This window comes from Oncorhynchus masou, chromosome 18 (assembly GCF_036934945.1).
Source record: "Oncorhynchus masou masou isolate Uvic2021 chromosome 18, UVic_Omas_1.1, whole genome shotgun sequence".
Classification (NCBI taxonomy): Eukaryota; Metazoa; Chordata; class Actinopteri; order Salmoniformes; family Salmonidae; genus Oncorhynchus; species Oncorhynchus masou.
In genome coordinates, this window is record NC_088229.1 from 72971212 (window position 1) to 72997375 (window position 26164).

General features: G+C 49.8%; 1 protein-coding gene across 1 annotated transcript in view; it reads left to right on the top strand.

Annotated features, from left to right (window-relative positions):
- micu1 (mitochondrial calcium uptake 1) overlaps nt 1-26164 on the top strand; it is an 88151-nt gene that overhangs the window by 19265 nt on the left and 42722 nt on the right. Inside the window, exon 2 of the mRNA XM_064924433.1 lies at nt 3826-3869. Within this exon, the coding sequence (XP_064780505.1) occupies nt 3826-3869 (44 nt within the window). The remainder of the gene's footprint in view (nt 1-3825; nt 3870-26164) is intronic.

Genomic DNA, 26164 nt, shown 5'->3' on the forward strand with positions numbered 1-26164 from the left:
GGAGGAGAGATGGACAGGGGTAGGAGTGAGTGACTCTATGGAGGAGAGATGGACAGGGGTAGGAGTGGGAGACTCTATGGAGGAGAGATGGACAGGGGTAGGAGTGGGAGACTCTATGGAGGAGAGATGGACAGGGGTAGGAGTGGGAGACTCTATGGAGGAGAGATGGACAGGGGTAGGAGTGGGAGACTATGGAGGAGAGATGGGCAGGGGTAGGAGTGGGAGACTCTATGGAGGAGAGATGGACAGGGGTAGGAGTGGGAGACTCTATGGAGGAGAGATGGACAGGGGTAGGAGTGGGAGACTCTATGGAGGAGAGATGGGCAGGGGTAGGAGTGGGAGACTCTATGGAGGAGAGATGGGCAGGGGTAGGAGTGGGAGACTCTAAGATGATCAGTCATTCTGTCTGTTCCATTATTCATTGATCCAGCTGACAGTCAGTCAGTCATTCTGTCTGTTCCATTATTCATTGTGTTCCAGTATAGTAGTGTTGTAGCATAATGACATTGATTTTGTATGTGGTTTAACCCAGGGTGGTGCAGACTGTTCAAACCCAGGACGGTGCGGGGCGGTTTAAACGCGGGGCGGGGCGGTTTAAACGCGGGGCGGGGCGGTTTAAACGCGGGGCGGGGCGGTTTAAACGCGGGGCGGGGCGGTTTAAACGCGGGGCGGTTTAAACGCAGTGCGGGGCGGTTTAAACGCAGTGCGGGGCGGTTAAACGCGGGCGGGGCGGTTTAAACGCTGGGCGGGGCGGTTTAAACGCTGGGCGGGGCGGTTTAAACGCTGGGCGGGCGGTGCGGGGCGGTTTAAACGCTGGGCGGGCGGTGCGGGCGGTTTAAACGCTGGGCGGGCGGTGCGGGGCGGTTTAAACGCTGCGGGGCGGTTTAAACGCAGGCGGGCGGTTTAAACGCGGGGCGGTGCGGTTTAAACGCGGGGCGGGGCGGAGCGGTTTAAACGCTGGGCGGTGCGGAGCGGTTTAAACGCGGGGCGGTGCGGAGCGGTTTAAACGCGGGGCGGTGCGGAGCGGTTTAAACGCGGGGCGGGGCGGTTTAAACGCGGGGCGGGGCGGTGCGGGGCGGTTTAAACGCGGGGCGGGGCGGTGCGGGGCGGTTTAAACGCGGGGCGGGGCGGTGCGGGGCGGTTTAAACGCGGTGCGGGGCGGTTTAAACGCGGGGCGGGGCGGTTTAAACGCGGGGCGGGGCGGTTTAAACGCGGGGCGGGGCGGAGCGGTTTAAACGCGGGGCGGTGCGGAGCGGTTTAAACGCGGGGCGGTGCGGAGCGGTTTAAACGCGGGGCGGTGCGGAGCGGTTTAAACGCGGGGCGGGGCGGTTTAAACGCAGGGCGGAGCGGGGCGGTTTAAACGCAGGGCGGGGCGGAGCGGTTTAAACGCAGGGTGAGGCTGGCATTGGGGTCTCCTACTGAATGTGTTTTATAGACAATTCTAGTATTGCATGACAACGACATGAGTTGAATAGAATGTATTTGTGTAAAATCATGCATCCAGATTAACATTGTATTCCCAGAGGACTTAAAAGTATGAATTAAAACACTTGTTTACACCTTGTGGTGAATAAATAAAAAATACCCAGCAGCATCTGCATCCACTAACATTTGAAATGCATCTTATTTTTCTCCAAATAAATCAACTCTGATCTGATGACTTAATGAACGGATGAATCAATGCTGATTTGATGTCAGAGTGTATTTGAGAGCTTTCTGGAAACTGGGTTGTTGTTGGTGGTTACTAATCTGTGTCACTTCACTCTAGAAATACATTTTAAAATGGCCACTGAAGTCTATGTATCCCAAATACCAGCCTATTCCCTACATAGTGCTTTTGTTAGAGCCGATTTGGACATATTTGTATAAAAGGCCGAACATATGGAGCTCCATGTGTGTGTATATATATATATATATATGTAAATATATTAAATACTAATGTAAATGATGAAATATTAGGTACGTACCTTTATGATTTATATTTACCTGATTGAGATATATTCATTTGTTGTTAGTGTTGTGAGTGTAACTCAGTTTTTGCCCCCCCCTCTTGCCTGTTCATTGTATTGTGGTAAGTGTGTGAGGATAAAGGCAGGAAGTTGGGGCTTCGGGAGGGGGAGTCCTTGCTAGATGCGGGAGCGGTATAGTTTTTTGACCATACAGACATACAGACAAGTCATAATATGCATTTTCCATATCAAGTCATCTCTGCTTTAAGTTGATTGGAGAATAATTTATTTGTTAGATATAAGAAGAATAAACATTTTTGTTGCACCATATCCCTGGATGTCATTGAATGTTTGGCCGATTGGGAAACCTTGAGTGTGGACTGTATGCGTACCAAACAACCCCGCTTCAGGCTTGGGCAGTGGCTATGGTAAAGACGAAAGGAAGCCACTACACCCTACGTAGTGCTTTTGACCAGATAAACTCTTTTTAGTGATATTTTAGGGAATAGGGTGCCATTTGGGACCAAGGCCCTACTGTACATATACACTCTGCTCTGCAGACGGACTCATTTGTAAATCGTTATGTAATGCTAGGCGTAACTCGATCTCTTGCTCTGTTGCTCTGTCTCGTTGTATTTGTCATATTATAAACATTAACAGTGCATTTTTTTTCTCTCTTTCTCCTCTTTCTCTCTTTGTCCCTCCCTCCCTGTCTCTCTCTCTTTGTCCCTGTCTCTGTCTCTCTCTCTTTGTCCCTGTCTGTCTCTCTCTCTTTGTCCCTGTCTCTGTCTCTCTCTCTTTGTCCCTGTCTCTGTCTCTCTCTCTTTGTCCCTGTCTCTGTCTCTCTCTCTTTGTCCCTGTCTCTGTCTCTCTCTCTTTGTCCCTGTCTCTGTCTCTCTCTCTTTGTCCCTGTCTCTGTCTCTCTCTCTTTGTCCCTGTCTCTCTCTCTCTCTTTGTCCCTGTCTCTGTCTCTCTCTCTTTGTCTCTCTCTCTTTGTCCCTGTCTCTGTCTCTCTCTCTTTGTCCCTGTCTCTGTCTCTCTCTTTGTCCCTCCCTCCCTCTCTTTGTCCCTGTCTCTGTCTCTCTTTGTCCCTGTCTCTGTCTCTCTTTGTCCCTGTCTCTCTCTCTTTGTCCCTGTCTCTGTCTCTCTCTCTTTGTCCCTGTCTCTGTCTCTCTCTCTTTGTCCCTCCCTCCCTGTCTCTCTCTCTTTGTCCCTCCCTCCCTGTCTCTCTCTCTTTGTCCCTCCCTCCCTGTCTCTCTCTTTTGTCCCTCCCTCCCTGTCTCTCTCTCTTTGTCCCTCCCTCCCTGTCTCTCTCTCTTTGTCCCTACCTCCCTGTCTCTCTCTCTTTGTCCCTCCCTCCCTGTCTCTCTCTCTTTGTCCCTCCCTCCCTGTCTCTCTCTCTTGTCCCTCCCTCCCTGTCTCTCTCTCTTTGTCCCTCCCTCCCTGTCTCTCTCTCTTTGTCCCTCCCTCCCTGTCTCTCTCTCTTTGTCCCTCCCTCCCTGTCTCTCTCTCTTTGTCCCTCCCTCCCTGTCTCTCTCTCTTTGTCCCTCCCTCCCTGTCTCTCTCTTTGTCCCTCCCTCCCTGTCTCTCTCTCTTTGTCCCTCCCTCCCTGTCTCTCTCTCTTTGTCCCTCCCTCCCTGTCTCTCTCTCTTTGTCCCTCCCTCCCTGTCTCTCTCTCTTTGTCCCTGTCTCTCTCTTTGTCCCTGTCTCTCTCTTTGTCCCTGTCTCTCTCTCTTTGTCCCTCCCTCCCTGTCTCTCTCTTTGTCCCTGTCTCTCTCTCTTTGTCCCTCCCTCCCTGTCTCTCTCTCTTTGTCCCTGTCTCTCTCTCTCTTTGTCCCTGTCTCTCTCTCTTTGTCCCTGTCTCTGTCTCTCATAGACCTGGGTCTGGATCAGTTCCAGGTGAAGCGATATGATGGAAAGGTAAGGAAGGAGGGAGGGAGTGTGGGAGGGAGGGAGTGTGGGAGGGAGGGAGTGTGGGAGGGAGGGAGGGCAGCAGGCCATGGCCAAAAGGAAGGATGGCAGCCTGGGTGGGCGAATAGAAAGGGTACCTACCGATCTCTTGTTGAAGTCCCAGCTCTTACATTCTTTCATTACCTAGGGCTGTGTCCCAAATGACTCCCTATGCCATATCATGACCCACGGAGCTCTTGACAAAACTAGTGTGTTCTATTAGGGAACAGGTTTCCATTTGTGATACACCACCTCGTTTCATAAAACTCTCATTCCACCTCTGTTTCCAGACTGTGAGAGTGAAGTATGAGAGAGTAATCATAAGTGGATGACCATGGAACTACGTTAGTCATAATTGCAATGGGGAAGAGGGGGGGGGGTTTATCGAGGTGGAATATATTTCATTGTGAGATTCAACAGTTGTTTTATAACTTATCACTCTCTCTAGAGCAGTGTTTCTTCATCCTGGTCCCGGGCACCTAAAGGGGATGACACATTTTTGGTTTTGCCTCATACACCTGATTCAAATCTCAAGCTTTGAGTTGATTGGTGTTTTAAGAGGTGTAGAGCTCGGGGGTCCCCTGGACTATGATTGGGGAACACGGGAGTACAGGACGAGAAGGAAGTGATGGTCACCGCTCAGATAACAACAACATTTGCAAAATAAAAACTCTTTTGAAGCTACTTTTTATACTCAGGACTATTTTGAATTTTTCTTTTAAATAACACAGTTTTATCAGGTTTACAAGAAGTAAAAAAAAAAAAAAAGAGGAACCTGCTTATTAAAGATTATAAGGGTTTATAAACGGCAGCATCAAATGGGGTCTAATTGCGAAGATGCTTGTGAGTTAGAGAGCCTCCAGATCCTGAGCTAATATAATGACGAGAAGGCAGAATTGGCAGATGAACGCTGTTTCGGCCAATATCCACGATCCCAGCTCCAGACCCATCCACTACTAATCGAATGTTTATCTCCAAAGGCACACTTACCACCACTCTCTTAGAAGGCTTTGACATTCACTCTTTTGTTGCATCAGTAGGGCCTTATGACAGAGTGGTGTTGTATCCAGCTGGCCATCTAGCAGGCTTTACGGAGGAAGGGATGAGGGAGATGTGGACAGCTGGCTTTACGGAGGAAGGGACGAGGGAGATGTGGACAGCAGGCTTTACGGAGGAAGGGAGATGTGGACAGCAGGCTTTAAGGAGGAAGGGATGAGGGAGATGTGGACAGCTGGCTTTAAGGGATGAGGGAGATGTGGACAGCAGGCTTTAAGGAGGAAGGAGATGTGGACAGCTGGCTTTACGGAGGAAGGGACGAGGGAGATGTGGATAGCTGGCTTTACGGAGGAAGGGAGATGTGGACAGCAGGCTTTGAGGAAGGGATGAGGGAGATGTGGACAGCTGGCTTTAAGGGATGAGGGAGATGTGGACAGCAGGCTTTAAGGAGGAAGGGACGAGGGAGATGTGGACAGCTGGCTTTACGGAGGAAGGGACGAGGGAGATGTGGATAGCTGGCTTTACAGAGGAAGGGAGATGTGGACAGCAGGCTTTAAGGAGGAAGGGATGAGGGAGATGTGGACAGCTGGCTTTACGGAGGAAGGGACGAGGGAGTTGTGGACAGCAGGCTTTACGGAGGAAGGGAGATGTGGACAGCAGGCTTTAAGGAGGAGGGACGAGAGAGATGTGGACAGCAGGCTTTAAGGAGGAAGGGACGAGGGAGATGTGGACAGCAGGCTTTACGGAGGAAGGGACGAGGGAGATGTGGACAGCAGGCTTTACGGAGGAAGGGACGAGGGAGATGTGGACAGCAGGCTTTACGGAGGAAGGGATGAGGGAGATGTGGACAGCAGGCTTTAAGGGATGAGGGAGATGTGGACAGCAGGCTTTAAGGAGGAAGGGACGAGGGAGATGTGGACAGCAGGCTTTAAGGGACGAGGGAGGTGTGGACAGCAGGCTTTAAGGGACGAGGGAGGTGTGGACAGCAGGCTTTACGGAGGAAGGGACGAGGGAGATGTGGACAGCAGGCTTTACGGAGGAAGGGACGAGGGAGATGTGGACTGCAGGCTTTAAGGAGGAAGGGACAAGGGAGATGTGGACAGCAGGCTTTGAGGAAGGGACGAGGGAGATGTGGACAGCAGGCTTTAAGGAGGAAGGGAGATGTGGACAGCTGGCTTTAAGGAGGAAGGGACGAGGGAGATGTGGACAGCAGGCTTTGAGGAAGGGATGAGGAAGATGTGGACAGCAGGCTTTGAGGAAGGGATGAGGAAGATGTGGACAGCAGGCTTTACGGAGGAAGGGAGATGTGGACAGCAGGCTTTAAGGAGGAGGGACGAGGGAGATGTGGACAGCAGGCTTTAAGGGACGAGGGAGATGTGGACAGCAGGCTTTAAGGAGGAAGGGACGAGGGAGATGTGGAAAGCAGGCTTTACGGAGGAAGGGAGATGTGGACAGCAGGCTTTAAGGAGGAGGGACGAGGGAGATGTGGACAGCAGGCTTTAAGGAGGAGGGACGAGGGAGATGTGGACAGCAGGCTTTACGGAGGAAGGGACGAGGGAGATGTGGACAGCAGGCTTTACGGAGGAATGGACGAGGGATATGTGGACTGCAGGCTTTAAGGAGGAAGGGATGAGGGAGATGTGGACAGCAGGCTTTAAGGGATGAGGGAGATGTGGACAGCAGGCTTTAAGGAGGAAGGGACGAGGGAGATGTGGACAGCAGGCTTTACGGAGGAAGGGACGAGGGAGATGTGGACTGCAGGCTTTAAGGAGGAAGGGACGAGGGAGATGTGGACAGCAGGCTTTAATGGATGAGGGAGATGTGGACAGCTGGCTTTAAGGGATGAGGGAAATGTGGACAGCAGGCTTTAAGGGATGAGGGAGATGTGGACAGCAGGCTTTAAGGAGGAAGGGACGGGGGAGATGTGGACAGCAGGCTTTACGGAGGAAGGGAGATGTGGACAGCAGGCTTTAAGGAGGAAGGGACGAGGGAGATGTGGACAGCAGGCTTTACGGAGGAAGGGACGAGGGAGATGTGGACAGCAGGCTTTAAGGAGGAAGGGATGAGGGAGATGTGGGCAGCTGGCTTTACGGAGGAATGGACGAGGGATATGTGGACTGCAGGCTTTAAGGGATGAGGGAGATGTGGACAGCAGGCTTTAAGGGATGAGGGAGATGTGGACAGCAGGCTTTAAGGAGGAAGGGACGAGGGAGATGTGGACAGCAGGCTTTACGGAGGAAGGGACGAGGGAGATGTGGACTGCAGGCTTTAAGGAGGAAGGGACGAGGGAGATGTGGACAGCAGGCTTTAATGGATGAGGGAGATGTGGACAGCTGGCTTTAAGGGATGAGGGAAATGTGGACAGCAGGCTTTAAGGGATGAGGGAGATGTGGACAGCAGGCTTTAAGGAGGAAGGGACGGGGAGATGTGGACAGCAGGCTTTACGGAGGAAGGGAGATGTGGACAGCAGGCTTTAAGGAGGAGGGACGAGGGAGATGTGGACAGCAGGCTTTAAGGAGGAGGGACGAGGGAGATGTGGACAGCAGGCTTTACGGAGGAAGGGACGAGGGAGATGTGGACAGCAGGCTTTAAGGGATGAGGGAGGTGTGGACAGCAGGCTTTAATGGATGAGGGAGATGTGGATAGCAGGCTTTAAGGAGGAAGGGACGAGGGAGATGTGGACAGCAGGCTTTGAGGAAGGGACGAGGGAGATGTGGACTGCAGGCTTTAAGGAGGAAGGGACGAGGGAGATGTGGACAGCAGGCTTTACGGAGGAAGGGACGAGGGATATGTGGACAGCAGGCTTTAAGGAGTAAGGGGTGAGGGAGATGTGGACAGCTGGCTTTACGGAGGAAGGGACGAGGGAGATGTGGACTGCAGGCTTTAAGGGATGAGGGAGATGTGGACAGCAGGCTTTAAGGGATGAGGGAGATGTGGACAGCAGGCTTTAAGGGATGAGGGAGATGTGGACAGCAGGCTTTAAGGAGGAAGGGACGAGGGAGATGTGGACAGCAGGCTTTAAGGAGGAAGGGATGAGGGAGATGTGGACAGCAGGCTTTAAGGGATGAGGGAGATGTGGACAGCAGGCTTTAAGGGATGAGGGAGATGTGGACAGCAGGCTTTAAGGAGGAAGGGACGAGGGAGATGTGGACAGCAGGCTTTAAGGAGGAAGGGATGAGGGAGATGTGGACAGCAGGCTTTAAGGAGGAAGGGATGAGGGAGATGTGGACAGCAGGCTTTGAGGAAGGGATGAGGGAGATGTGGACAGCAGGCTTTGAGGAAGGGATGATGGAGATGTGGACAGCAGGCTTTATGGGGATGAGGGAGATGTGGACAGCAGGCTTTAAGGGATGAGGGAGATGTGGACAGCAGGCTTTGAGGAAGGGACGAGGGAGATGTGGACAGCAGGCTTTAAGGAGGAAGGGAGATGTGGACAGCTGGCTTTAAGGAGGAAGGGACGAGGGAGATGTGGACAGCTGCCAGACAAGTGTAGGGTCAGTTTATCCTATTTAATCGTAATGAATTGATCCCATCAGTAGTAAACAGTTTGCGGGCGTGTCCCTGTCCCTCCCTGTCCCTGTCCCTCCCTGGCCCTCCATGTCCCTGTCCCCTAAGGATTCCTGCCAGTCAACAGAAGGGTAACCACTAGCTGTGGCCTATATTAGGGAGAGTGTAAAGACTGAGCACCACATGTCCCAGGACAAGATGTCAATTTCCATCAATAATAAGGGCTGTACTCAGAAACCAAACCCTGTTCCTGTCTTGACTACAGCACCTCCCTCCTATCCTCAGACAGACTGAAGGGTGAATAGCAAAGCCCAAAAGGAGGCTCTGTTAAAGAACCAACAACTACTCCCATGACATGACGTCCATCACTAATAAGCACTGAAGAGAGTACCACATCTCTGTTCCGGTCTTCTCTAGTTACCGGTCTTCTCTCCTCTGGCGGAGCACACAACTCTGATTCACACAACTCTGATTCACACAACTCTGATTCACACAACTCTGATTCACACAACTCTGATTCACACAACTCTGATTCACACAACTCTGATTCACACAACTCTGATTCACACAACTCTGATTCACACAACTCTGAAAAAGTTCCAACGTCAGCCTTGCCTTGCTCTGTGTCTCAAAGAACAGCTTTGCGCCACGTGTAGTTAACTGTGTAACACTTCATCATTAAGAGACTCAACTAGTGGACCTGCCTACCAGACCATAATGGTCTAGTTAGTGGTATTTATAGGCTGACGGGTGGACCTTGGAGCAGAGTAATGGCCCAAGACGAGATAAGAGAACAACGTTAGGGTCGAAGCCACCTACACCCATCCTTGTCCCCTGTCACCTTTCTTATTCTTTCACCAGGGTTTTTTCTGCACAGAAAAAGTTTTGGGGCGGGCTGTCTGCTGTAAGTCCAAACCAGTAATTTATTTTTAAAAATCCATATATATTTAGTGAAGATTAAACTTGAGGCTCATACCAGATATAAAGTTTATAGACAAGATAATGGAGCAAAAAAACCCACAGAAAAAAGATCTTTGAGAACTAACACTCACCAAAATAAAACTGTAGACCGAGAGAATCTCGTTCTCCAAAATGATGTTTTTCAGGGGTATTTTTGTCATGGCACGTGGCCCCCGTTTTGAGTCACTCCGATACCATGAGTCATGGCAAAACGTGTAGAATAGCAGGAAATTGGCTTTAAAACGGCAACATTTTTGTCTGCGGCATCTAAAAGATTTTGGCCGGCGAACGTGCCTACTGCCACGCCCTTGCCACGCCCTTGCCACGCCCACCACCTCAGCCCCATTTTGATCCAGAGAAAACGCCATGTTGAATTCCAAGCCCTGCCTTTAGTTTTGCTCTGGTTTCCTTTTATATGCCTGTTGGTAGATCTCTTCCAGTCACGCAATACGTCTTCATTGATCTACGATGCGAAGACATCGGAAGCAGTTAATTTTTCTGCCACAGTAATTAGTGGTTAATTAGCTGTCAGAGTAACCATCCATCGCCACCACATATCATACAGTCCCAGTGAGGATCAACCTATTGCCAGACCCTCCCTAACTTGCTTCTTCTCTCTCCCCTCCCTCTCTCTCGCTCTGTGTCATCAATAGATTGTTAGTACATGAATAGTAATAATGTGTTTAACCTCGTTATTGGGGCCCATCAATTCTCCCAGAGGCCTCAATGAATAATCACCCTGCTATCTATCAATCATGTGCTATGAAACTTTCTTTCCTCCCTCACTCTTTTTATCACTAATGTGTTCGAGAAACTGTCAACACACAAATCACAGATTAAAGAGTAGAGTCGGAGGCGACTCCCTCCCTCCCTCCCTCCCTCCCTCCCTCCCTCCCTCCCTCCCTCCCTCCCTCCCTCCCTCCCTCCCTCCCTCCCTCCCTCCCTCCCTCCCTCCCTCCCTCCCTCCCTCCCTCCCCTCCATCTTTCGTTCTCCCCTCTCTATACGACCTCCCTAACCCTCTCCCCCTCCCTTTCTTCCTTCCTTCCTCCCTACCCCCCTTCCCTACGTCTCCCCCTTCCCGACCCTACATTTCTCTCTTCCCCCTTTCCTAGCCTCTCTCCTCCCCCTACCCTACATTTCTCTCCTCCCCCTACCCTACATTTCTCTCCTCCCCCTTCCCGACCCTACATTTCTCTCTTCCCCCTTTCCTACCCTCTCCCCCCCTTTCCTACGCTCTCTCCTCTCTCTCTCCCACCCCTTTCCTACGCTCTCTCTCCTCCCGCCCCTTTCCTACGCTCTCCTCTCTCCTCTCTCCTCTCTCTCCTCTCTCCTCTCTCCCCTTTCCTACGCTCTCTCTCCCCTTTTCTACGCTCTCTCTCCCCTTTCCTACGCTCTCTCTCCCCTTTCCTACGCTCTCTCTCCCCTTTTCTACGCTCTCTCTCCCCTTTCCTACGCTCTCTCTCCCCTTTTCTACGCTCTCTCTCCCCTTTTCTACGCTCTCTCTCCCCTTTCCTACGCTCTCTCTCCCCTTTCCTACGCTCTCCCCTTTCCTACGCTCTCCCCTTTCCTACACTCTCTCTCCTCCCACCCCTTTCCTACACTCTCTCTCCTCCCACCCCTTTCCTACGCTCTCTCTCCTCCCACCCCTTTCCTACGCTCTCTCTCCTCCCACCCCTTTCCTACGCTCTCTCTCCTCCCACCCCTTTCCTACACTCTCTCTCCTCCCACCCCTTTCCTACGCTCTCTCTCCTCCCACCCCTTTCCTACGCTCTCTCTCCTCCCACCCCTTTCCTACGCTCTCTCTCCTCCCGCCCATTTCCTACTCTCTCTCCTCCCCCCTTTCCTACGCTCTCTCCTTCCCTCTCTCGTCCCTCCCAACCTCCCCGGCTATTCAGTTGTCAGTAGGTCATTTGAATAACCCTCAGACTCTGACAGATATCCAATATATTGGAAACACAAGCCATTGTCCCAGCTCGTTGATCAATATCTACTGTGTGTTTCTCTGTTCATGCGGTAAAGGTGAATGGAAGGTGCCCTGGGGGAGTCCCAAACGGTAGCCTATTCCCTATGGGCCCTGGTCACAAGTAGTGCGCTTTAAAGGGTATAGGACGCCATTTTTGGACGCTGTCCTGGTGTTTTCTATGTAACCATAGCGACACAAAGCAGGAGAAGAAAAGTGTTGCAGCTCAATACACACACACACCCCCATACACACACACATCCCCATACATGCACACACACACACACACACCCACACACATACCCACACACATACCCATACACACACATACCCATACACACACACATACCCATACACATACCCATACACACACACATACCCATACACACACACACACATACCCATACACACACACACATACCCATACACACACACACATACCCATACACACACACACACATACCCATACACACACACACATACCCATACCCATACCCACATACACACACACATCCCCCATACCCACACACACACACACACACACATCCCCCATACACACACACACACACCCCTTTTACATTTACTCAGACAAGGACACTAACCCCGCACTGATTTTTAGATAAGCAAACAAAACCGAGATTATACTATTTAACTACTATTTAAATATGAATAGTCAACACAGGACGATTTACAATATGTTTGCACATTCATGCTCTCTGATCCAGAACTAGCTCAGTCAAGTGTTTAATCCACGCTCCACAATATAACCGTATATGAATGGAATAGTGTCCATACCAACAGCTTGAGGTGTACTAAAGTGATTGAGTGAGTAAAAATGGACATCTATTGTGGCAAAGCAGTCTGAATTCTTCTCTCACCATTTGAGGTTTAGCATTCAGGCTGGTTTAACTAGGCTAGGTTGCCTAGCCACCACAGACCCTCATTCTCTCTCAATCACTGTATTGGACCACCAAGTTTGTGTGCGTATATGAGCAATCAAAATGTATAGAGAGAGAGTTGAGATGGGTTTAACCAAGCTAACCCCCCTCTATCAACTGGAAATGGAACATTTCAGAGTTCTAGATGGAACATTTCAGAGTTCTAGATGGAACATTTCAGAGTTCTAGATGGAACATTTCAGAGTTCTAGATGGAACATTCCAGAGTTCTAGATGGAACATTCCAGAGTTCTAGATGGAACATTCCAGAGTTCTAGATGGAACATTCCAGAGTTCTAGATGGAACATTCCAGAGTTCTAGATGGAACATTCCAGAGTTCTAGATGGAACATTCCAGAGTTCTAGATGGAACATTCCAGAGTTCTAGATGGATGATCCCTACGTAGCCGATATGTCACCTCTATCTCTGGTTGTAAATCTCTCTCTGTACTATACAGTAGTCTACACATGATGCATGGCTAGCTGTGGATGATAGTCCCTTGACTCGCAAACACACACACACACACACACACACACACACACACACACACACACACACACACACACACACACACACACTCACCACACTCACACACTCATCACTCACACACCAACGCACCTGATTGGCCTGATAGCGTCCTCTGGCTTGGCAACAGAATTACACTTCACTCACTTTTCTATCCAGCCCTCCTTTCCCCCTCCTCTCTCCAATCCTCCCCCCGTTCCCTCGCCAAGAACCTATGAAATCGCTCCATTCCACTGGACAGGGATGCAATATTAATAGTGTAAGAATTACAGTAACCTACAATTCCCCGAGTTGAAACTCCTGAGTCGAGGGCAGTTTTATGGTCAGAGTATGCTCATCTGAGGTTCAGACGAGGAGATTGGGATTGGTTGGGGGGTGGTGGAGTGGGGGGGCGGGTGTAGCTTCTCCTTCTCTGGGGGGGGGGGGGTCCCGAATATCACAATGGAATCTGCTTGAGTACTAGTTGTATCTCTTTAAAAAAATATTCTTTGGAAAATGGTAGTTCAGTTCCTCTCTCCTTTCGTGTGTGCTAAAATCCCTCACCATATTTTTTTCACATTTGTTTATTTATCCATTGTTTGTGCTTTTAATGTTTGGGTTCTCCCCTACTGCTCTTAGTATGTTTGGGTTCTCCCCTACTGCTCTTAGTATGTTTGGGTTCTCCCCTACTGCTCTTAGTATGTTTGGGTTCTCCCCTACTGCTCTTAGTATGTTTGGGTTCTCCCCTACTGCTCTTAGTATGTTTGGGTTCTCCCCTACTGCTCTTAGTATGTTTGGGTTCTCCCCTACTGCTCTTAGTATGTTTGGGTTCTCCCCTACTGCTCTTAGTATGTTTGGGTTCTCCCCTATTGCTCTTTAACATTTTCTAATTGGGTCTCCTGTGTTTTTTAAACCAAATGTTCCATTGACTTTAATCCTCCACTGTCCAAGTGTATCTCTCTCCCTCTTTCTCTCTCCTCATATCATTGTGACCATGCCATCAGTTGTTATAATGTAATGTTATTGTAATGTTTTGCTGTTATTCATGTAACTGCTGTGGAATCTACTCCTGCTCTGGCAATCTTCTCCATATAACCAATAACCCTTCCTCCTCCTCCTCCTCCTCCACCCGATGAATCCCCCATTTTATCAACCATCCCTCCCCCTTATCCCCTACCTACCTATTCATAAACTGTCCCTTCTCCTCCCTCCCTGTCCCACCCCTCCCTCGCTGTCTCCTCTCCCCTCCTCCATCCCTCCATCCGCCCCTCCCTCTCTGCAGGACTTCTGGCAGGTATGGGGCGTGTCCCGAGCAGCATGTGTGTGTTTGAACCAAGGCCTGATCTGATAACCGTGTACTCTGTTCACTGTACCTCCCTACTCTCTACCTCCATCTCCCTCCATCTCTCTCTCTCCTTCTAATTCCTCCCTCCCTACTCTCTACCTCCAACTCCCTCCATCTCTCTCTCTCTCCTTCTAATTCCTCCCTCCCTACTCTCTACCATCTCTCTCTCTCTCCTTCTAATTCCTCCCTCCCTACTCTCTACCTCCATCTCCCTCCATCTCTCTCTCTCTCCTTCTAATTCCTCCCTCCCTACTCTCTACCTCCATCTCCCTCCATCTCTCTCTCTCCTTCTAATTCCTCCCTCTCTACTCTCTACCTCCAACTCTCTCTCTCCTTCTAATTCCTCCCTCCCTACTCTCTACCTCCATCTCTCTCTCTCCTTCTAATTCCTCCCTCTCTACTCTCTACCTCCAACTCTCTCTCTCCTTCTAATTGCTCCCTCTCTACTCTCTACCTCCAACTCTCTCTCTCCTTCTAATTCCTCCCTCCCTACTCTCTACCTCCAACTCTCTCTCTCCTTCTAATTCCTCCCTCCCTACTCTCTACCTCCATCTCTCTCTCTCCTTCTAATTCCTCCCTCCCTACTCTCTACCTCCATCTCTCTCTCTCTCCTTCTAATTCCTCCCTCCCTACTCTCTACCTCCAACTCCCTCCATCTCTCTCTCTCTCCTTCTAATTCCTCCCTCCCTACTCTCTACCTCCAACTCCCTCCATCTCTCTCTCTCTCCTTCTAATTCCTCCCTCCCTACTCTCTACCTCCATCTCTCTCTCTCCTTCTAATTCCTCCCTCTCTACTCTCTACCTCCATCTCTCTCCTTCTAATTCCTCCCTCTCTACTCTCTACCTCCATCTCTCTCTCTCCTTCTAATTCCTCCCTCCCTACTCTCTACCTCCATCTCTCTCTCTCTCCTTCTAATTCCTCCCTCTCTACTCTCTACCTCCATCTCTCTCTCCTTCTAATTGCTCCCTCTCTACTCTCTACCTCCATCTCTCTCTCTCCTTCTAATTCCTCCCTCCCTACTCTCTACCTCCAACTCTCTCTCTCCTTCTAATTCCTCCCTCTCTACCTCCATCTCTCTCTCTCCCTCTAATTCCTCCCTCTCTACTCTCTACCTCTCTCTCTCTCTCCTTCTAATTCCTCCCTCTCTACTCTCTACCTCCAACTCTCTCTCTCCTTCTAATTGCTCCCTCTCTACTCTCTACCTCCATCTCTCTCTCTCCTTCTAATTCCTCCCTCTCTACTCTCTACCTCCATCTCTCTCTCTCCTTCTAATTCCTCCCTCCCTACTCTCTACCTCCAACTCCCTCCATCTCTCTCTGCCTCTACTTCACTCTCCCCTGGAGATCTTCCATATATACAGCACCAGTCAAAAGTTTTAGAACACCTACTCATTCAAGGGTTTTTCTTTTTTTTTATACTATTTTCTACATTGTAGATTAATAGTGAGGACATTACAACTATGAAATAACACATGGGATCATGTGGTAACCAAAAAAGGTGTTAAACAAATCAAAATATATCTGATATTCTTCGAAGTAGCCACCCTTTGCCTTGATGACAACTTTGCACACTCTTGGCATTCTCTCAACCAGCTTCACCTGGAATGCCTTTCCAACTATCTTGAAGGAGTTCCCACACATGCTGAGCACTTGCTGGCTGCTTTTCCTTCACTCTGCGATCCAACTCATCCCAAACCATCTCAAGTTGGTTGAGGTCGGGTCATTGTGGAGGCCAGGTCATCTGATGCATCACTCAATTACTCTCCTTCTTGGTCAAAAAGCTCTTACACAACCTGGAGGTGTGTGTTGGGTCATTTTCCTGTTTAAAAACCAATGATAGTCCCACTAAGCCCAAACAGATGGGATGGCGTATCGCTGCAGAATGCTGTGGTAGTCATGCTGGTTAAGTGTGCCTTGAATTCTAAATAAATCAGTATCACCAGCAAAGCACCCTACATCATAACACCTCCTCCTCCATGCTTCACGGTGGGAAATACACATGTGGAGATCATCCGTTCACTAATGTCCGTTGTGTTTCGTGGCCCAAGCAAGTCTCTTCTTATTGGTGTTCTTTAGTAGTGGTTTCCTTGCAGCAATTTGAACATGGAGGCTTGATTCACGCAGTCTCCAATGAACATTTTGATGTTGATATGTCTGTTACTTGAACTCTGTGAAGCATTTATTTGGGCTGCAATTTCTGAGGCTGGTAACTCTAATGAACTTATCCTCTGCAGCAGAGGTAACTCTGGGTCTTCCTTTCCTCTGGCGGTCCTCATGAGAGCCAGTTTCATCATAGCGCTTGATGGTTTTTGCGACTGTACTTGAAGAAACTTTCAAAGTTCTTGAGATGTTCTGTATTGACTGACCTTCATGTCTTAAAGTAATGATGGACTGTTTGCTTATTTGAGCTGTTCTTGCCATAATATGGACTTGGTCTTTTACCAAATAGGTCTATCTTCTGTATACCACCCCTACCTTATCACAACACAACTGATTAGCTCAAATACATTAAGAATGAAAGAAATTCCACAAATGAACTTTTTAACAAGGTACACCTGTTAACTGAAATGCATTCCAGGTGACTACCTCATGAAGCTGGTTGAGAGGATGCCAAGAGTGTGCAAAGCTATCATCAAGGAAAATGGTGGCTACTTAGAAGAATTTCAAATATAAAATCTATTTTGATTTAACTTTTTTGGGGGGGGGGGGTTACTACATGATTCCATATGTGTTATTTCATAGGTTTGATGTCTTCACTATTATTCTACAATGTAGAAGAAGAGTAAAAATAAAGAAAAAAAGCCCTGGAATGAGTAGGTGTTCTAAAACTTTTGACCGGTAGTGTAGTTGTCAGTGGGGAGGGAAAAACACACTGTAGAAGTTTCTCTCGTCAAGTTGTATTGCATCTCAACTTCAGCAGAGTGTAAAGTGCTTAACCAAAGTCACGGGTTGTGTCCCCAAAAGGGACCCTAATTCCCTCTTAAGTGCACTACTTTTGCCCAGAGCCCATTTTAGGGAATAGGTGGCCATTTGGGACCCGGCCTCACCACAACCCCAGCAGGATAGAACACTGGCCAAGCACCAAATAGTGCATTAAACATGGATCTATTTCCATCAGGAATCATTGGAATGGTAATACAAAACCCTGCACAACTGACTCTTGGCACTGTGGATGCCAGAGTGGAATAGGTTTAGTGATCAACGGAAAGTCGGCCTGGTATGGTTTAAGATATAGAGAAACAGACGGAAGGACTGGGGCATAAAATACTGGGCCATCATCTTCTGCACCAGTACAACAGGGAAGGATGGAGAGTGTGTGCATAAGCATACACCAAGTCATATATCACACACACACCTGCTGCTGCCTGTCTATTCAGTGGCTCTTTGTGTTTGAATCTAGATGACGGTCTACCCTCCCTGTTGCTCTGGGGATTGAGCCACGCTCCCTGTTGCTCTGGGGGTTGAGCCACGCTCCCTGTTGCTCTGGGGGTTGAGCCACGCTCCCTGTTGCTCTGGGGGTTGAGCCACGCTCCCTGTTGCTCTGGGGGTTGAGCCACGCTCCCTGTTGCTCTGGGGGTTGAGCCACGCTCCCTGTTGCTCTGGGGGTTGAGCCACGCTCCCTGTTGCTCTGGGGGTTGAGCCACGCTCCCTGTTGCTCTGGGGGTTGAGCCACGCTCCCTGTTGCTCTGGGGGTTGAGCCACGCTCCCTGTTGCTCTAGAGGTTGAGCCACCCTCCCTGTTGCGCTACAGGTTGGTACAGGTTTAGTTACCCTCCCAGTTGCAATAGTAGGGGTTTAGCCACGCTCCCTGTTGCTCTAGGGGTTTAGCCACCCTCCCTGTTGCTCTAGGGGTTTAGCCACCCGCCCTGTTGCGCTACAGGTTGGTACAGGTTTAGTTACCCTCCCTGTGGCCAGAGGATTAGATACAGGATCTACCTGCTAGGTGACCTTTAAACAGCAGGGATGTGCCTTGTTTAACCTGTAGCACGGTGAGACACACCAAGACCCAGAGATATGGAGCGTGAGCAGGAAGCAAGGATGTCTGAGACCTAGCAGGAAGGGAGGGTAGTGAGACAGTACACAGCCCTGTCTAGTGGAGGTCTGAGACCTAGCAGGAAGGGAGGGTAGTGAGACAGTACACAGCCCTGTCTAGTGGAGGTCTGAGACCTAGCATGTAGGGGGGGTAGTGGGACAGTACACAGCCCTGTCTAGTGGAGGTCTGAGACCTAGCAGGAAGGGAGGGTAGTGGGACAGTACACAGCCCTGTCTAGTGGAGGTCTGAGACCTAGCAGGAAGGGAGGGTAGTGGGACAGTACACCGCCCTGTCTAGTGGAGGTCTGAGACCTAGCAGGAAGGGAGGGTAGTGAGACAGTACACAGCCCTGTCTAGTGGAGGTCTGAGACCTAGCAGGAAGGGAGGGTAGTGAGACAGTACACAGCCCTGTCTAGTGGAGGTCTGAGACCTAGCAGGAAGGGAGGGTAGTGGGACAGTACACAGCCCTGTCTAGTGGAGGTCTGAGACCTAGCAGGAAGGGAGGGTAGTGGGACAGTACACAGCCCTGTCTAGTGGAGGTCTGAGACCTAGCAGGAAGGGAGGGTAGTGGGACAGTACACAGCCCTGTCTAGTGGAGGTCTGAGACCTAGCAGGAAGGGAGGGTAGTGGGACAGTACACAGCCCTGTCTAGTGGAGGTCTGAGACCTAGCAGGAAGGGAGGGTAGTGAGACAGTACACAGCCCTGTCTAGTGGAGGTCTGAGACCTAGCAGGAAGGGAGGGTAGTGGGACAGTACACAGCCCTGTCTAGTGGAGGTCTGAGACCTAGCAGGAAGGGAGGGTAGTGAGACAGTACACAGCCCTGTCTAGTGGAGGTCTGAGACCTAGCAGGAAGGGGGGTAGTGGGACAGTACACAGCCCTGTCTAGTGGAGGTCTGAGACCTAGCAGGAAGGGAGGGTAGTGAGACAGTACACAGCCCTGTCTAGTGGAGGTCTGAGACCTAGCAGGAAGGGGGGGTAGTGGGACAGTACACAGCCCTGTCTAGTGGAGGTCTGAGACCTAGCAGGAAGGGAGGGTAGTGAGACAGTACACAGCCCTGTCTAGTGGAGGTCTGCGTATAGATCTTGTCAGGGAGAATGAAACACCCTGCACTATGCAACAATATGGGTCAGGGTAGACTGGTGTGGATTACTTCACCTGTTACCCCTGTGTGTGTGTGTGTGTGTGTCTAAATGTTTGAATGATCAACCACACAGGACCATGTGCTAATACGAGTGTGTCGCCACACAGTACTTGAAGAGGACAAACATCAACACTTGCCAAGCTGAGATGCAATAAGAAACTTCTACTCTGTTAGTGCTGAATGACAACAGTCCTGTTCCCCTGTTTAACTCTCCCTCTTTTTACTCTCCCTCCCTTTACTCTCCCTCTCTTTACTCTCCCCCTCTTTACTCTCCCCCTCTTTTACTCTCCCCCTCTTTACTCTCCCCCTCTTTTACTCTCCCCCTCTTTACTCTCCCCCTCTTTACTCTCCCCCTCTTTACTCTCCCCCTCTTTACTCTCCCCCTCTTTACTCTCCCCCTCTTTACTCTCCCCCTCTTTACTCTCCCCCTCTTTACTCTCCCCCTCTTTTACTCTCCCCCTCTTTTACTCTCCCCCTTTTTACTCTCCCCCTCTTTTACTCTTTCCCTCCCTCTTTCACTCTTTCCCTCCCTCTTTCACTCTTTCCCTCCCTCTTTCACTCTCTCCCTTCACCCCTTCTGCTTCCATCTTCCTCTTCTCTGTCACCCTCTCTCGCTCTCTCCAGCCTTGTCCAATGCCTTGGCGCTGCTGTAGCTCTTTCCCAGCATGCTCTGCTCCTTGCCTGTGTCTGAAGGGGAGACCGTACTGTATGTAGAGCGGCACGGGTCTGCAGGTTCTAGCTCCCCCTCTCTGCAGCTGGCATGGTGGCACCACAGGGTGATCTAAACCCAGGAAGTGAATCATGTCTCCATTTGCTGGATAGCTTCTTATGACTCTGGTCCAATACTTTTACTAGGTTGGGTAAACAAAGCTACTAGAATCTTGCTTTCACCTACCCTCTAGTGTTCGGTCAGTGATTTAGGGTTGTATCCCAATTCTCCAACGTTCTTTTGAAAGTGTACACTTGTGCTTTTAAATCCAAAGCTACTTCGTGCTTTCACCAAGCCACTAGTGTTAGATCAATGATACCTCAAGAAGGAAGGGGGCATTTTTCCAGCCTTGGAACAGAGCCCAGAACATAGAATTAGAATGGCTAGAACATTCTACTCATTCTATGTCTTTGGCCCATTGTAACCCCTTTCTTCTAGTGATTGAATCCCTGCACTAGAATGATTCTATTGATTGAATCCCGGCACTAGAATGATTCTATTGATTGAATCCCGGCACTAGAATGATTCTATTGATTGAATCCCGGCACTAGAATGATTCTATTGATTGAATCCCGGCACTAGAATGATTCTATTGATTGAATCCCGGTACTAGAATGATTCTATTGATTGAATCCCGGCACTAGAATGATTCTATTCTATTGATAAAACACACCACCTGTGGCCTTTATCGCTCTGTGATGCCACGGCAACCCTATCTGTCATGTGACTGGTTGCGACGCCTGTCACTCACAAAGGAATGCTGACGGGGCTGCTGCCATGGAAACAAACATGCCTGTTGTCTTGTTGTCACACAAGTTCTTGTTGTTATAGCTACTGACTTTTATTCTGTTTCAGCGGCAGGAACAAACCTTCCAAGGACAGTTGTGTATCAGCCTTCCTCCCTCCTCCTCCTCCTCCTACTGTTTCTCGCTCTCTTTCTCTCTACCTCACTAGCTCTGACTTTGTTGTTCTCTCACTCTCACACACACACACACACACACACACACACACAGGTTGGGCCGGTGTGATTTGACTGCACACCTGGTTATCTACTCCTAAAGCTGTTGATCCTTAGTGACCATAATTGTTAATTGAACGTCGGTATCAACACACACCATTTCTCCGAGATTCATTCATCTTTACATGTGGTTGCCTTGGCTCTCTCTCTCTATTAATATTTATGTCTAGAGGTTATGAGTAGCACACCTGCTCTGCTAGTCAATCCTCTGGAGACCTGGCTGGTGCCCCCCCCCCCCCCCAAAAAAGAACCTTCCAGAAGGACAACCATCTCGGCAGGACTCCACCAATCAGGCCTTTATGGTAGAGTGACCAGGTGGAAGCCACTCCTCAGTAAAAGGCACATGACAACCCGCTTGGAGTTTGGCAAAAGGCACCTAAAGATTCTCAGACCATGAGAAATAAGATTCTCTGGTCTGATGAAACTAAGATTGAACTCTTTGGCCTGAATGCCAAGCGTCTCGTCTGGAGGAAACCTGGCACCATCCCTACGGTGAAGCATGGTGGTGGCAGCATCATGTTGTGGGGATGTTTTTCAGAGGCAGGGACAGGGAGACAAGTCCGGATAGAGGAAAAAATCAATGGCGCAAAGTACAGATGAACGGAGCAATGAGATCCTTGATGAAAACCTGCTCCAGAGCACTCAGGAACTCAGACTGGGGCGAAGGTTCACCTTCCAACAGGACAACGACCCGAAACACACAACCAAGACAACGCAGGAGTGGCTTCGGGACAAGTCTCTGAATGTCCTTGAGTGGCCCAGACAGAGCCCGAACATGAACCCAATCGAACATCTCTGGAGAGATCTGAAAATAGCTGTGCAGCGACGCTCCCCATCCAACCTGACAGAGCTTGAGAGGATCTGCAGAGAAGAATGGGAGGAACTCTCCAAATACAGGTGTGCCAAGCTTGTAGCGTCATACCCAAGAAGACGCAATGCTGTAATCACTGCCAAAAGTGCTTTAACAAACCACTGAATAAATGATCTGAATACTTATGTAAATTCTATTTTGTTATTTTTATTTTTTTATACATTTGCAAACATTTCTAAAAACCTGTTTTTGCTTTGTTATGTGGTATTGTGTGTACATTTTAATCCATTTTAGAATAAGGCTGTAAGGTAACAACATTTTGGAAAAAGTCAAGGGGTCTGAATACTTTCCGAATGCCCTGTAGGTCTCTCTGTCTGGACTGACCTACCTCTGGTCAACGAGACCAAGCCTCAGTAGCATATGTCACAAGCTGCTCGTTCTGATATTACAATCAGCCAATGAGGTCACTTTTATATCTGTAATGTCAGAACTAGCAGCTTGTGATTGGCTTTCTCTCCCTGGGCCTCCCTTCAATCAGCCAAGCAGGTCACTTTTTTAAAACTTTTTTTTTATTCTCTCCGTTTATTTCACCTCTCTAAAGGGTCTCTTATCCCGTAGCTGCCTCACATGACCCCCGTAGCTGCCTCACATGACCCCCGTAGCTGCCTCACATGACCCCCGTAGCGGCCTCACATGACCCCCGTAGCGGCCTCACATGACCCCCGTAGCGGCCTCACATGACCCCCGTAGCGGCCTCCCATGACCCCCGTAGCTGCCTCCATGACCCCCGTAGCTGCCTCCATGACCCCCGTAGCTGCCTCCATGACCCCCGTAGCTGCCTCCATGACCCCCGTAGCTGCCTCCATGACCCCCGTAGCTGCCTCCATGACCCCCGTAGCTGCCTCCCATGACCCCCGTAGCGGCCTCCCATGACCCCTGTAGCTGCCTCCCATGACCCCCGTAGCTGCCTCCCATGACCCCCGTAGCTGCCTCACATGACCCCATGACCCCGTAGCTGCCTCACATGACCCCCGTAGCGGCCTCACATGACCCCCGTAGCGGCCTCACATGACCCCCGTAGCGGCCTCCCATGACCCCCGTAGCTGCCTCCATGACCCCCGTAGCTGCCTCCATGACCCCCGTAGCTGCCTCCATGACCCCCGTAGCTGCCTCCATGACCCCCGTAGCTGCCTCCATGACCCCCGTAGCTGCCTCCATGACCCCCGTAGCTGCCTCCATGACCCCCGTAGCTGCCTCCCATGACCCCCGTAGCTGCCTCCCATGACCCCTGTAGCTGCCTCCCATGACCCCCGTAGCTGCCTCCCATGACCCCCGTAGCTGCCTCACATGACCCCATGACCCCGTAGCTGCCTCACATGACCCCCGTAGCTGCCTCACATGACCCCGTAGCACAGGGAACCAGCCCACACAGACAGGGCAGCTGCACAAAGACGCCGAACTACACAATTAAAATATATTTCCATATCTGAGGCTTTTCTCGGTGTCTCTCTCTCTCTCTCTCTCGCACCCAAACAGTACGTACACTAAATTACCAACAGGATGTGGACACCTGCTCATCCAACATCTCATTCCAAAAATCATGGGCATTAATATGGAGTTGCCCCCCCCCTTTGCCTCCACTCTTCTGGGACGGCTTTCCACTCCAGCCAACGCTTTTCGCATTTCGCACGGTGATCTTAGGCTTGTGTGCTGCTACTCAGCCACGGGAACACATTTCATGAAAATCTAGACAGTGATTAGTGCTGATGTTGCTTCCAGATGCAGTTTGGAACTCGGGTAGTGAGTGTTGTAACTGAGAACAGGCATTTTTTATTTTTTATTACGAGCTTCAGCACTACCCGGTCCCGTTCTTTTTGAGCTTGTGTGGCCTACCACTTACCGACTGAGCCGTTGTTGCTCCTAGGCGTTTCCACTTCACAATAACAGCACTTACAGTGGACCGGGGGGCAGCTCGAGCAGGGCCGAACTGACTTGTTGGAAAGGTGGAATCCTATCACGGTGCCATGTTGAAAGTCAGTTGAAGGCCATTTTACTGCCAGTGTTTGTCTATGGAGATTGCATGGCTGTGTGCTCAATTTTATACACCTGTCAGCAACGGGCGTGTATGAAATAGACGGATCCACTAATCTGTCCACATACTTTTGTATATATAGTGTATGTCTCTCTCTTTCGCTCTCTCTCGCTCTCTTTCCCTCTCTCTTTCCCTCTCTTTCGCTCTCTCTTTCGCTCTCTCTTTCGCTCTCTCTTTCGCTCTCTCTTTCTCTCTCTTTCTCTCTCACAGCTGCGGTGTTGGGCAGATAGTTGATTGTCATTAATGTGTTACTATCACTGCTGTTACTACTGTGCATTAAAGAGGACCAGGCCCGGGCCTCACCCCAGAACCAGGCTCCACACATGCAGTTGTTTTGTACTAGTTTTCTGATGGTGTTGAAAGTGAAGTCCACATAGTATAACACACATTGTGAAAGAGATTGTGCCGCCTGTCAACGTAGCATCGTAAACAAACAGAGGTTCTCCTCTGATGTAGCTGTGGAAGTGGTTTAACCAGCTGTGTTTGGAAATGTTGACGAAGCATTTGACGTTGAACGCAGCGGCGCCCCCTGGTGCCTAGCAGTGTCCATTGACAGGAGCTGACCTTGTGGGTGTACACTGACAGGGGGGGGATCAACTATTTTCAGACTAGATTCAATCTGTTTTCATTTACAACCCCCTGTGTTTTTTTTGTGGACAGGTCTGCTTTGAGCTCACGTTGGGACAGAGAATGGGACTTCTCTGACGAGGCACTTTGTTGTTGATTGGAAACTGAGAACTTCAAACTATGAATGTTTTTGTAGGAGTGTTTTTAGAAAGCACCCGGAGGTATCCAACCAGGATACATGTAGTATCTCTATCTATCACAAAGCTCTGTTGGCTGTACTGCACAGACTGATCTGGGATCAGGGAATAGTTGGCTGTGTAGTAGTTGGCTGTATTGCACAGACTGTTCTGGGATCAGGGAATAGTTGGCTGTGTAGTAGTTGGCTGTATTGTACAGACTGATCTGGGATCAGGGAATCGACGACACACAACCCCCCACTTTTAATGGCCTTCTGAACTGGATATTTCACAAAACAGCAGAGCTGCATTTAACTTGCATCCAAGTGAACTGAGTTGAAAGATTTGAGTCTCTCTGCATGCAACCCTCTGGCTGTACTGTGGTTATTCAGTCCAGTGACTTTGGCTCAACTTTGCTTAGTTCGACTCTGGGAGTTCAGTTGAGTTTCGGCCTAGTTTGGTTCCCTGGAAAGCCACTCGAGTGAAATAAGTTGAGAGATTTAGATTAATGCATGCACGCATCTGGCTGTTTTTCAGATCTAGTCAGAGTTCACTGGCGTGTTGGGCTAGTAGTTGACTTCAGCAGGACTGCTAGCTAGCCTGGCTGGACTACTAGCCTGGCTGGACTGCTAGCCTGGCTGGACTACTAGCTAGCCTGGCTGGACTGCTAGCTAGCTAGCCTGGCTGGACTGCTAGCTAGCTAGCCTGGCTGGACTGCTAGCTAGCCTGGCTGGACTGCTTGCTAGCCTGGCTGGACTGCTTGCTAGCCTGGCTGGACTGCTAGGGATCATCTCTCATATGTTGGTGTAAAATAGTCTGACCAGGCTTTTACCCTAACCTACAGAGTTGTCTCTCGGTCTCCCTGTGGCCTACCCTCCTGGCCCAAGCTCTGATTTGTCTTTCTGCCTGAGCTGAACACACACACACACACACACACACACACACACACACACACACACACACACCGTGCTTGAGGAATAATCACACAGTGCACTTGACTCGAGCCTGCAGGGCCTCTCATAGCGTGACAGAGACTGACAGACACACACAGGGGGAGGCAGTACTTACTTAATTAACTCCAGCAGTAATTAGGATTTACACTGCATTTGAAGATCCTGGTTGTTTCTCAAATGGATCCCATTCCTTAGATAAGTGCACTACTTTTGACCTGAGACCTATAGGCCCTGCTCTAAAGTAGTGCACTAAATAGGGAGTAGGGTTCCATTGGGGGTGCAGGCTAGAGCAGAATGTTATTAACTCGGACCCTCTGAGTGTTATTTATAGATGTACAACCGCTGCAAGATGATTCTGGTTTAGCTGGGGAGAAACTGTCTCACAAGCACATTCAGCTGAGCCTAAATCAACACAGATTACGCCTCTTATTACAGAAATTCACACGAGCCTGTTTTTTAATTTTTTTTAAATCAATGACACTGAGAGGGAGTCCGAAGTGGACTGCTATTCTTTATATAGTGCAGTATGTTCCACCAGGGGCTCTGTGGTTTAC